This window comes from Pipra filicauda, unplaced genomic scaffold (genome assembly GCF_003945595.2).
Source record: "Pipra filicauda isolate LSUMZ 115617 unplaced genomic scaffold, ASM394559v2 scaffold38_size3968069_pilon, whole genome shotgun sequence".
NCBI classification, from domain to species: Eukaryota; Metazoa; Chordata; class Aves; order Passeriformes; family Pipridae; genus Pipra; species Pipra filicauda.
Genome location: NW_024104520.1, coordinates 1,053,005 through 1,066,223, shown reverse-complemented (window position 1 = coordinate 1,066,223; position 13,219 = coordinate 1,053,005). Strand labels below are relative to the sequence as shown.

The 13,219-nt window shown below is 37.6% G+C and overlaps 1 protein-coding gene across 2 annotated transcripts in view; it reads right to left on the bottom strand.

Moving 5' to 3' along the window:
* Positions 1 to 342: 342 nt before the first annotated feature.
* The window catches only part of SMIM14 (small integral membrane protein 14), a 39,540-nt gene continuing 26,663 nt past the window's right edge, over positions 343 to 13,219 (bottom strand). For both annotated transcript variants that reach the window (XM_039385003.1, XM_039385004.1), the window contains exons 3-5: positions 11,271 to 11,319; positions 4,026 to 4,174; positions 343 to 3,512 (exon numbers count right to left, since the gene is read on the bottom strand). In XM_039385003.1, coding sequence (XP_039240937.1) covers positions 3,480 to 3,512; positions 4,026 to 4,174; positions 11,271 to 11,319 — 231 coding nt within the window. In that variant the 3' untranslated portion in view covers positions 343 to 3,479. The remainder of the gene's footprint in view (positions 3,513 to 4,025; positions 4,175 to 11,270; positions 11,320 to 13,219) is intronic.

Sequence of the window (13,219 nt, the reverse complement as noted above, 5' to 3'; positions counted from 1 at the left end):
GATTTGATCTAAAATGAAGCAACATAATCAGCATATTTGGCCTCTGTCATCACTTTTCTTACTGTACTATTTCTAACTCCTTAGGTTGCATAACTACTTCAAAGAGCAAAAGGCAGAGACATCCATGTTAGTCATCAAAGTATCTTAAACCTTGGAACCTGCTTGTAATTTGTTCTGGCTTGCTTGAGATACATACAGAAGACAAGTGTCCATCAGAAAAGTTAGAATTTATGTTTTAAAACTTACACAGGTGACACACTATTTTTACTACACTTAGTTATAGATGATTTCCAATTACCTTAGAAACTGATAGGTTGGTGCAGTAAAAGACAAAGACAAAAGTTTACTAATGATTGCTATTTATTTTGTTAGGTCAATAAAAAGTGCATAGTACAAGCCCTTTACCCCAATCCAAGTACTCAGTAAAAGATTACTAGGAAACCGCAAATGGCACAGATGATTTTTTGTTTGGCATAATTCAGATATTTTAAACCACTGATTTACATTAAGTACATGACATCATCACTCTTCCTTCTTCAATCATGGATATTACAAGGCTAAGTGATCTGCAGACAATACATGAATACATATGATTTCTCATTTCAGAGTATAATAATTGTGTTAAGCAGACTCTTAAAATACTATTATTTTAACAAAGTTCTAAGCTAAGGTATAATTGTAAACTCCCCTCCATATTTCCCAAGTTGCTACAACTCGCATCTTTTACTAACCAAGCTTAAAACCATCATTACAGAACTGATCATATCTTGGAGCTTTTCATACCACTAATCTCTTCCACACTTCTCAAAATTTACCATAAACATCTGTAACCATGATACAATTCTTTAACTGCAAATTATATAACTAAAGGCCAGATTTCTGCCACCCTTACTAAAGCTGCTACTAGTACTTTATCTCAGAGTAGTCCCACAAACTTCAGTGCAACTACTTGATGAGTAAGGCACCATTTAACACAAATAAGAGTGGCAAAGTACAGTCCTAAGGTTAGTCACTTTTATTTTAATTAAGAGTGGTGATCTGCAGGCTTTATCTTGAAGACAGTATCTGAATTTAAAAGGCATATGTTTTGATGTGGGATAGTGGCCTGGCTCTTTAGTAAAACACTTTACAATAAAATATTTCCAATTTTTTTTCTTTTACATAGAAAATTTTAAAATAGCAATTTACATGAGGAAAGCATACATGTATAAAATCACTGGGACAATTACTTAGAGGAATCAAGCAAAGATACTTCATTTAAACGTAAAACACAACATTCCTCTGAACAAAAAGTTCAGTTGCCAAGACTCTTAGAGCTGGGTGCACATGGTGAGTTTTATAAATACGTACACAGACATTTAAGTAAAGGAAGACTGATCCTCACAAGTGAGGAGCATCTCCTGTAAATCTCACCAATTTCCAACAGGATGAGGAGTGGTGCTCTGTCTGAATAGAAGCATGTTTCAGTTAGCTTTTTAATCAATTGGAAACTTGTTTTATGCCTCCAATAGTGAAGAATTCTGGCCAAAAATCCTTGGAGAAAAGGTCACTGTTGGAGATTATATATGTTTCCTTGTTGGTTCAACAAAATGATGCTGTATTACTTGTTCTGATCAAAACAGTATCCCAAATATAAATGTACATGGAAGGCAAAAAGCAAGCACAGTCAGAGTGCTTGTCCCAGTGACATCTTTACACAGTGTTTGTGGCCTGTACACTATTAGACATAACAGGACAAATTCTCTCAGCTTCTCTGCTGCGTTTTCATTACTTTACATGGCACTGCACTGATGTCAAAGAGAGCACTTTGGCCCAATCTTTTTTTTTTTACTTAATTTTTTATACATGCTCCTATGCTTAGGAGCATACTATTTCATAGAAATTCAAAGGTCAATTACACCAAATCACAGAAGCCTTTTTTCAAGTCTACACTGTACCTTTACCAGGAGGCTTAGCTGGCCCACCATTCACCCTGAGGAGGAAAACCGTGTATCTGTCAACCATGGGATCTGGTGCAAGATTTTTGTTAGAGCCTGTTAATACAAACCTTTTTGCACTTTAATAGTTAGTCCCTTCAGCTCCGTAACTACAGTCCTCATGGAATAAAGGTTTGTAGAGTAAGGCTTTGAATTCCCATATGTCTGTTCTACTGACCTTTAAGGAAAGAAGCTTTATGTTGGTAACATAAAAATGTTCTTTACATTATTCTCATCAATTTTTCAAATTGAACAAGAAAAATATACAGTGTCGCTTTTCTGTACATCTTTAAAATGTTTTTAAATTAATGTACATAAAAAAACTCATTCCCATTTGCTACAATGGGACGTGCACAGGTGTGTGCACAGCCACACACATACACACACATAAACACACCACACACACACTCAAACGTTAGAGGGAAAAGACATGCCATATGTGGTCATCTGCAAGTTTGTTATTCTACAATTACAACCAGTAGATAAGGATGAAATGTTAAGAATTGCTGACAACATACAGGTGAAAAAACCTGAATAATTCAGAACATGTTGTATACCAAAAGTTGGTAACCTTGGTAACTCCTTGGTATGATTTCATCCTGTCCAATATACATTACATCATGGCTAAAAACTTGTTAAGGTACTAATTATTAAAAGGCTATACCAGGACAAAAAATTCTACCAAGTTCTTCTTACTAAATTTCTCTTTTCATAAAGTCTACAAGTAAACACATCTGGTTTTAGAATATATTTTTTGACAACATATTGAATAAGATATATATATGAACAAGACTAAATTAATGTTTTTTTGGTGGTATAATCTTCTGTGTAAAGTTCCCAATATATAGGTCAAAGCTTTGACAGTGGCAATTGTCACATTCACTTATGTGCGCACACAGAGAAAGATTATAATTCTAGTGGACAGTCTGTGCTTTTGCCAACAACCCTGAAAACTATGTTAGTGGTCCAAAGACCAGACTAAAAGTTGCTCTGAACCCAGGGCAAATATAAAATAATTTCTATTTTTCACCACATAACTAAGTTAATGCTTCCAACCATAATATAACTCTCAAAAGCATACTGGAGAAGAAATATGAATTAATCTGAAGAAAGGTCAATAACCCTCCATTATTATAGATGCACTGGGATTTTCTTTTTCTTTCAATGAATATCAGAAATCACATCAAAGAAATTAAGATCACTGTAACAGAAAGAGACTGAGTGGAACGTCCATAGTAACAGTAACAACCAAAAAACCCCCACAATGCCTTATCATTATTCAAATTACAATCTACTAGGAATTGTAATAACATATAAAGCAAAAATTAACTTAAAATTGAAGTTGCTAAAAGCAGCTCATGAAGATTACTGCTGAATGATAATTCTGCTCTATACAAATGAGAAAAGAAAACAGTATTGAATGGGTGTTAGGAGTAATCTGGTCACTTCGTTCATTTGGTCATGCAAGGTTTTAGCTGCTGAACTTTTCCAATACTGAACGCTCTAGTCCACTGGTGGGGCTGGTGGTTCTTGTCCCTTGGGGGAAGAAAGGAAGAAAAGAAAGAAAAAAGCAGGTATAGAATTAGAAACAGTGTTTCACATAAGAGGATTTAGCAATAAAAGACCTCAGAAGTGTTACACTGTGCTTTCTTTTATGATCTTTCAGTGTGTCTTTAAATGTTTAGAGTAAAGGAGCATCAAAGAACTATACTGTTTCCTGCATCGATAGGGATTTTTCTGAAGATCACCTTCTCTGTTTTATGCTGTAATTTTGTTTACTGACTTCTCTTAAAGCTGTGATTGTCCCCTCACACATAAGAAGGCAGTTCCAAGCAGGGATAGACAGTGTCCAGAGGACATTATGATCCACACTTAGTCACCCATGCCTGCTCCATCCCATGGCAGGCCTCACACTTGGCCTTTGTGATTCTACTTTCACTTTGGTTTTACTCATTTTCATTTCTAATGGAGTTCCAAGAAAATAAAGGGGGAAAAACAGAAGAAAAAAATTAATTACTATTATAGAATCTCCCTTGAAGATGCACTTACATTATGTTGGCTGGTTGGCTTTCCGGCTGTGTTTGATCCTCTTAGATTATTTGGTCTCAGTAAGAACAAGACAAGTGCAATCACCACCCATGCCATCATTATCATGGCGAAGCTGATGCCATTGTCACTGGATGAGTTTGGTCCTGGCACTACAGATAAGGAAAACTCAAGTTATAACACAGAGTGACAGCAGAGTTCTTTTCCCCAAATGAAAACAAAAATGCAATATAAGTCTCAGAAAAAAAACCTGAAATACTTTTCGATTGAGTTTTCTGGTTAGTCCCTCATTTTCACTTTGAGACATTAATTCTTCATTAGCGTTACACTGTTCTTTTATCACATTTCTTATCCATTTGAAAAGAGAATCTATTTTCATAAGATTTCACTGGTCTTTTCAGAATCATCATGAGTATTTCTTAGTTCATATTAACTCTTGGTGACCCGGAGATGACAAACGCACACTTTGTGTTTAAGAAATCAAACTTGATGCAAAATATATTTATGTGGGAAAAAAACCTGTATATGTGATGGTCTTTGTTTTTTGCCTCAAACAAATAAAAGAAAATGACTAAAGAGAGCTTAGACTCTATTGTTAGGCCCCACACAGAGAACATTCTAATTCTACAAGAAGGGAGAAAACTAATGGTTAACAATTTGTTGACTGCTGTAAGTTATTTCTTGAGAGTTTGTTCAAACAAGTGCCAGTGACAATATGTCAGATCTTCATGACTGATCATCCAGGTCACGTGGCATTTCTGTTAGCATCAAGAAAAATGTATCTGCCAGGAAAGGAAAAAGTGCCATAGAGATACATTAAAAAGTGAAGCCCAGGAACACAGTGTAAAAATTTTACACCCAATTTTCATATACAATGTTTGAGTCATCAACACATAGAAATAAACTTAGAAAGTTCCCTCAGGATGGAAATGGGTGGTTAGCCTTTTTGGATCAACAAGCTCTTGCAAATACCTGCACATTTTAAAACAACTTTTCTCCTCTGAAACATAATTTTAAATAATAAAACAGTAACTAATGTTGTCAGCTGAAGTGTAAACCAATGTACAGTTAATTACCTATAGTACTTACATGGATCTTTATCACAGTACGTAAAGTTTTAACAGCTTCATTAATGATCATCAATTAATATAGAGCAATAAATAGAGAGCTATAATGAATAACCTTCAGAAAGAGAAGAGCTGTTCTATTTTATTACCCAAGTTGAAAACTTTAACATTCAGAAAACTCCCCAGAGACACTAGTGTCTGTCAGGTTTTTCAGTTGCCTCAACTCGTGTGGATCATCTCACTATGGAGTCTAGTCTGGATTCAGTATTGGTTGGAAGTTGTTCTTATTTAACATTTGCTAGATGACTTATACCCAGTGAGCTGCTGGAGTAATTTCCTTGAGGCTGATGCTGATACAGCAGAACCACTCTCATCACCATCCTCCTGGGTAGCATTTCCAAGAGAGGCTCTGCTATGGAAATGGTTTGTTCCTAACACAGTAGAGGGGCACTGTGGGGAAGCTCACAGCTATGCCATTCACCACACTGCTGTCCTGGGAATAAAGTTTCATGAGCTGGGGCTGTCGGACTGATGTCCTTTACTGACATCACATGCACTTAAAAATGTCAAAGAAGAAAAAGACCCATGTATTATAGAAGCTCATGCTTCTCACAACACAAACACTACCATTACATGTATGAGCAAATGAAACCGTTCTTGCCTTTTCAGTGTCCAAAATACAGACATTAAACTCTTATACATAATTGATTCAGAAAGCATGTGGAATTGTGACTGTAAAAGTTTAGACCTGCAGTGTTGCTGAGCAGAATATTATTGTTATCAGTATCATATATCAATATTTTTAACCTTGAATAATCTTTATATATGAAATCCAGGAAACTAGCATATACTTTGGTAGGAAAAGAACAACTGCTTTAATTTGAGGCTTCCAGACAATATTAATAGCCACCCTGAGACTACCTTCAGCAACAAGTAAGAAAGCCTTAGGTACCTGCTTTGGCATACATGTACATAGCCCAGTAGAAATTTCACAGATTTCATAGAATATTCTGAGTTGGAAAAGACCCACGAGGATCATCAAACCTAACCCTACAGGGACTGAACCCACAACCTTGATGATATTAACACCATGCTCTAACCAGTCTGAGCTAATCTCAGTGTTTGGTGGAATACTGAAAATTAAGCTCATCTGTTAGTCAGGATTCCCCATACAGTGCAGAGAAACAGGGACTAGTCAGACTGCCTTCTGGAATTTTTGCTGAAGCTTAGTGCACTTAGGGTCTGTGGTTAAACAAAAGTTGGGGTAGAGCAAATGCTGCTGGGTCAGCTCATGCTACAGGTCAGGGAAGGGAGCAGAAGGAACCACGGAGGGAAACCACAGGCATTCATGCAAGACACAGTTTCTTCCAGCCTGCATTGCAATATGGTTTAGATGGAACCAAATGCGCTGAAACATTCTGAACTAAGTTAAGCAAGACAACAGCTGATCTAACACAGCTTGGCCCTGTACTACCTACTCAAGGCACGCCAGATACTGAAACAGCCACAAGACTGTTTACACTATTCAAGAACTGTTAAACTCACATCTCTCACAAATGACCATGTGCTTTAATAAGGATGTGAGGTATTTCAGAATCTGTTCCTTTAATGTCTTAAGGAAATGAGGATAGACAAAGTTTCATATAGCTGGGGTGAAACACACTTTTCAAAGCTTTGCATCACAAATCAAGAGAACAGACAAGAAGCTGTTTCAGATACTGGAAGCAGTTAGAAGACAACAATCTTTTACTACAAAGACCTCCATCCCTGAGATCACAAAATAATCAGATAAGGCCAGCTTATGGATAAAGAACAGTTGAGTGAAGCTGAAACCAAGCAGGATGGAATTCATGCTGATGGGCAGAAGAAAAAAAATATTTTTTTTAATAGTTCACAGCCACAGTGCCTTTAATGGATATTTTTTGCAGATAATTTAGAAGCGGTTTTTTGATTCCTTGAAGAATAAAGGTTATCCTCTAAGAGCACTGGTGGATAGTATTTTCTGGTATTTCCAGATAGACAGAAGATTGTCCTGTTCTGAGATGAATGTTCCTGCCACCACCCAATTTGATGGATGGATCTGTTTATTAACCTCCAATGCCCAGGAGACACCCACTAGTACAGAATGTAGCAGTACATATTCTCATGTCACCCAGTGATGCAAAACACAGTCTCTAACCTACCTTTCCATACAACATTGAATCCAGCCCAAGATCTTTATTTTTAGAGTATATGGTCCCCTGGGCTCAGCATACATATATATCCACACACTTCTGAATGAGTCTGTGCCCCTGTGGTAACCTGGAATTTTTTTTTTTTTTACACCATGGCTGAATTACTTCTGTGCAGGAGAAAGCTTTATTAGGAGCTGTTCTGAGATTATGGGATTAACTCCCATGGGAGTTAATGACTATGGTGAATCCTATTTGTTGCTCCATGTATGACATACAGTTCTTGGACTTGCTTTTTCCTGTAGAAACAGAGACTAGAACACATAAATGAGTATTCTCTCAGAGAAAAATGGGAAGGTTGCATTCTAAAGAAAAAGAGGATAGACTGTATTTCTATTACTGTAAAAGCATATTCCACGTGGTGCTTTTTGTCTGTCCTCTCATGGTAGAAATATCTCCTTTTGGATCTTTTTACTGTTTAACATCTGCACGTGGAAAGGCAAAAGCAGGCTCTCTGGACTTGTGTCTTCCTTTTTTCATGGTGTTTTAAGCATTGTCTGTTCTGTGAAAGAAAGGCAAGAAATTGTATGAAGAGAGGTATCTTACAAATGAATCAACAGGGAAGATAAAGAGCCTGCGGGACCTTCAGCAGATAATGCCAGCAAGCTGACCCTCTCAAAGGCAGGGATAAGTAACCTGAAAAAAGCCAAAAAGGACTGGAGCAGAGAAAGGGAGAAGGGAATTACCAGAAAAGGGAGGGAAGAGTTGGCAGATGTTTCATGCTGTTAGATTAGCGGCTGTGACTCCCCTAGATGAGTACAACTCAAGATGAATCACAGATATGTATGCATTTTAAATTACATAGAAATTTGGAAGTAGAGTAGACAACATTCAAGACAGTCATCTCTGACCACATTACAAGCTAGCAGAGCACTGACAATACTGTTGAAAATATGAATGTGGCAAATCAAGGTCACAACATCTGGGAATTGCTAGAACACAGAAAAAAATTCACGCAGTAGCCCCTCATTTCCTTTGACACAGAAGGCTGACTGTGAAGGGCCATGAGCCATCAGAGCAGATCAGTACCAGCTGGGATCCTCCCTGGGCTGGATGAACCACTGATGTTGCAACTGCCACACACGTCAGAGAACTTCCATGCTCCACTTGCATTAGACAGAATTCAGAAAAGAATTATCACTCTTATTCTTCACTTCAAGGGAAACTGTAAGATCTTCTGATTTGCTGAGCATAAGCATTCCCCAGAGAATATTAAATGCCTATTCAAAACTTACAGGCTTTTTTTTCTGCAAGGCAGCCACTGAAATTAAGGCAACAGTCACCAGACTCTGATACACACTGTAACATCACAGCAGATATTTTGATGGAGAATCAGCAGAGGAACAGCCATGAAGCAGCATACCCAAATGCTTATTGAAGTGGTGCTCACATCTTTCTGTATGCTTCCAAAAGCACTGGTCCTGACCCTGGCAGGAAACTCTCTGCAGAGTAGTCATGATGACAGAATGGTGCCAACAACAATAAATAAGAATTTATAGATAACATAATAATGTGAATGAGGAAGCCCTGGTACTACTGCTCTGATATGGCTCCAAAAATCTAAAAAAAGAACAGAAATCAAAGGGTTGAAAAAACAAGGCATACTCAGGAAGAATCAACTGAGGTGTTTCTGAGAACTTCCAGCTCGTAGCAACACCATAACACATGACACTGCTGTGACATTGTCTGAACCCCAGCCCTGACGTCTCCCAAAACAAAACCACATACATCTGATCAGTTATTTCACAACCTTGCAATTTAAAAATCTGTATGACAACATTCCCAGCTGTGCTTCCAAAAGGAAGACCAAATCCTGGAACTGAGCAAATGGGTGGGAGTGAAACAAGCTTCTTCATATTGAGGTTCTGAAATGAGGAATCAAAGTCAGCAAGTAACAGGAAATGGAGCTGTGGGACTTAGGGAAGAAGAGACCCGCCCCAAACATAAGCTCATCACTGTACAGCTCATCAGAACAGGATGAAGCAACAGACAGAAGACTGGCCCAGAATTGTTTTAATCTGCCTCTGAAAACATCTCTAAAAGTTTCTCCAGGCTTAATCTGTTTATTTTTGCCTTTGACTCCTGGGGGTCTTACAGACTGGTGCAAGCACAGAATCACAGAAGCATCACAAAATAATCTGACACACAGGCAGGCAGTGCCATTGCATCAGCAGGAAAATACCTTTGCTGGACCTAAATTTAAGGCAATATAATAATATAGGAGAGGATTTACTCTATAATTTTTGCTTTGGTTTTTGAAACAAACCACTGGTTTGGAACAATTGCTGCCAAATTGTTTGCATCTGCACAGACAGTCATTGCAAGGATCTCTTTCAGGATGGAAAGCTATTTGTCGCAAACCATTCAAATTTCCACTGTACTACAGCTTGGTAACATGAAAGCTGTCCCACAAGCTTTGTGCCCACACATATCAGAACTTACTAATTTATAAAGTCTTTCGTCTAAGAGCTTCATAAATATTGATGACGCAAGACTCCCAAGGCTCGAGTGAGAATGACCTACCATTGCTTGGTTTCGACTGTGGACTAAAGCTCAGAAAGCAGCACAGCCTGTCTGTGTCTACTTCCAATAGAGAAAATATTCTGTCTCTCGTCATCTGCTGCTTTCCCTCTCCTACATGTCCGTGATTAAAAAAAAAAAAAAGACATAGAAGTGTGGGAGACTAAAAAGTCTGGCCCTGGACAGGTGCATCTGGGAGAGAAGGGGTGCGGGAAGTCACGGACTGCATAACTTGGAAAGCCCATAAAGAAAGAGTAAACCAGCAGTACTCTACAGGACCTGTGCCCCACTGTCTTTTTTTCCAGGTTTTACATAGTTTTCTCCCTTCAGCCCAGCATGGCAATGAGTCTGCGGCGGTTTCACACTGGCAGAGCACAGAGCAAGTCCGAGTTAGATGCCCATCTCTAAACAGGTTTCACAGGGGAGTGAAGAGGGAGGAACGAAGAGTGAAAAAAGGCTCTCTTCCCAAGGTCCTGGAAACTTTGCCTGCACTGCTCCTAGACCTGCAGAAGACAATGGCACCAGCAGCTCTTGCTTCCAGGAACACTGCTCAGGTGCTCACTGCTCCCTCAGCATTACAGTAGTCCTGATGCAAGCTAATTCAGTCAGTTCATATGCTCAATCAGTAAAACAATATAGGAAAAACAGATCCACTTCATTTTTATTTATAAACATTTGGCAATGTTCTCTCTAGATCATGAAAAGTGTAAACACAGTGCCTCAGGGCAAGCTTTCATTACTGCATAAGCTCTGACTAGCTATGCTTCACTGCAGATGCTAGTAACATTTGACTGTCCCACTGTTTGGGAGAGGTTTTTTGATGTATTTCACAGCAAATTCCAAGGAAGTGTACACATCAGTCCTTTGCTTCATTAACTACACAGCCACCAAGTCAACAGAAATACAGTCACAGTGCATGTCACCTTGAGTCAAAGCTGGGGGGGAACTCCTTCACAGAGGAGTAGAGGGTTCACAGTACTGACAGTGTCACCCAGCCCCAGTTGTGAACACGTGTATGTGGGGGGGTCTGGGCTCCATTCTAGTCTTCACTGGTTAGGCTGCTATGCCTGTAAGGAGGTCAAATAAAGCCCCCTCCAAATTTTCCCCTATCATTCCCCAGATCATCCTATTTGGAGGCTAATGGAAGATTCACTAATGCTTGGGACCTGATTAATGGTCGTACTGGTATACCAACACCTTCAGGCTTCTCACCAATGCTGTTTCCACACAATGCTTCCAATGTACAAATGTCCACCCACATCACAGATTCTCACAAATTACCTCCCCAACATGCGAATTTTATATTTGTTCTAATGTAATATGTTCCTATAACATTAAATCAACTGTTGCATTTTAAAGACCTGCCAGACTATATTTTAATTACTGCTGTTTATTTTACCTCCATGCACCTGATCTGAACAGTTACTCACATTCCTGAAGGCATTCTGTGTCTGTGCAGTATGACTGGGATTGTCTCAGCTGAAACAGAGAAAAGGAAAGGCATGATACTTAGCAATGAGTCTTGGTCAGCTTTTACCAAAATCATGATTTAATATAATGTCAGAGCACAAGTTCAAGATAAGGAAGATTTTAACTGATCCTTTATTGGATCACATGTGGCTTATGGAATGTGAAGAATCCCAGACACGGAGATAAGTTTCTGAACACTATTTACATAATACCTTTAAATCAGCTGACTACAGTGTTATTGCTTCCATACAGGTTTCAGCCACTGAATAACTACCAAAATTCAAGTAGAAAAAATCTACAGTGATATAGACATTATTATATACAGACATATTCTCTACACATATTTTGGCATTTATAATGGACAGGTGTTACTACTACTATCTAGATCAAGTAACATTAAAATGCTCTGTGATTACATCACAATAAATAATCAGACTCTAATAAATAATCAATTTATAACTATGGTTATAAGTTGAATTAAAATTTCATATTTAAACTTAGTACTTACTATTTTTCCTCCCTAAGAGATTTTTTAAAGTAGGTTTTAATATATTTTACTGTTTTTTCTCTTTACTAATGAGTAAAATTTAAAACACTTTTAGCAAATGTAATGACTATTTACATTTACAGACTAGGTAAGCTTGCCAACTGCAAACCTGCAAATCAGTATAGCTATTTTAGAGATGGCAGAGCCAGAAAAGAAAGACAAATATCACATTCTTTGTTGGGTTCAGAGATGGTAAATGGATGGGATTTAATCTGCAGTACTATGGAAATAGAGTCTATTCCCTGTTTAAGTAAACTATGTGGATTATTAATAAAAGCTTTAAATACAGAATTGTAACATTTAACAGAGTTGCTACAATGCTTCAGTTAGAACTGACATTAGCTTTTTGATAGGTTTTATGACATAGTAGTGTCACAAATACCAACACTTTTTGTCACAACAGGCTAATCTGTTTATCAGTGTAAATACACAAATGTTAAAGAGCAGAAAAAATGATGCTCTTTATGTAAGAAATACACGAATAATTTCCACAAAACCAATTTCCCCTTGTGTTGGCATAACTGATTTGCTGTATGTAGTCATGTTATGCAAAGCATATCAAGGAAACAGACAAAGAACCAAAGAAGACTTTTGGAAAAGTCTAAGCTCCTTCTTTTATCATAAAGATTTTCAATGATTGCCACATCTGAAAAAGAAAAAAAAAGTAACTGAAGATTGATCACATTCATTCTTTCATTAATATATTAAGATCTACTAGCAAATTTACTGAGACTACAAAGTCCCTCAGGGAGGAACTGAAAGGCTGGATTTAACCTTTCAGCTATTTCTATAGTTAAAAACAACAGCAGGGGAAATTCAAACAAAATATTATTAAAGAAAAAAAAATCTATCAAACTATGCATATTTCCTGCCCTTCTTATGTAAAAGTAAAAGCTCATTTTATTTTAAAACTTTGGAAGTAATTTTCAAAGGGGAGGTTTTATATTAGCAGTAGTACCAATTTGGAATATTTTACACTGAAAGATTTGTGAACTGGGGAAACTGGATATTGCTATACCCGTGTTTTAAGGAGATCAACATAATTATCTTCTGTTTGTATAAGGGTTTAATTCAGGGGGAGGGAGGGTTTAATTTATAAACCCTACTTAGAACACAGTTTACAGGTATTCAACATGGAATGATGATCAGAATTAAAAAGTGCAATAAGTATATGATCAGAAACACTGTATAAGCATAAAGTATCTCATTATCCCTCTGTTCCAAGGATGGCATAGATATGCAACACTGCCTTGGGTCGTTCTAGCCCCAAAATCAGTTCTCTCACATTCTAAGTGTTACACTCCATCCAAATACAACTTTTTTAAAGTTGTAGGATGGCTCTGTAAGCCAGGGAGCCATGTA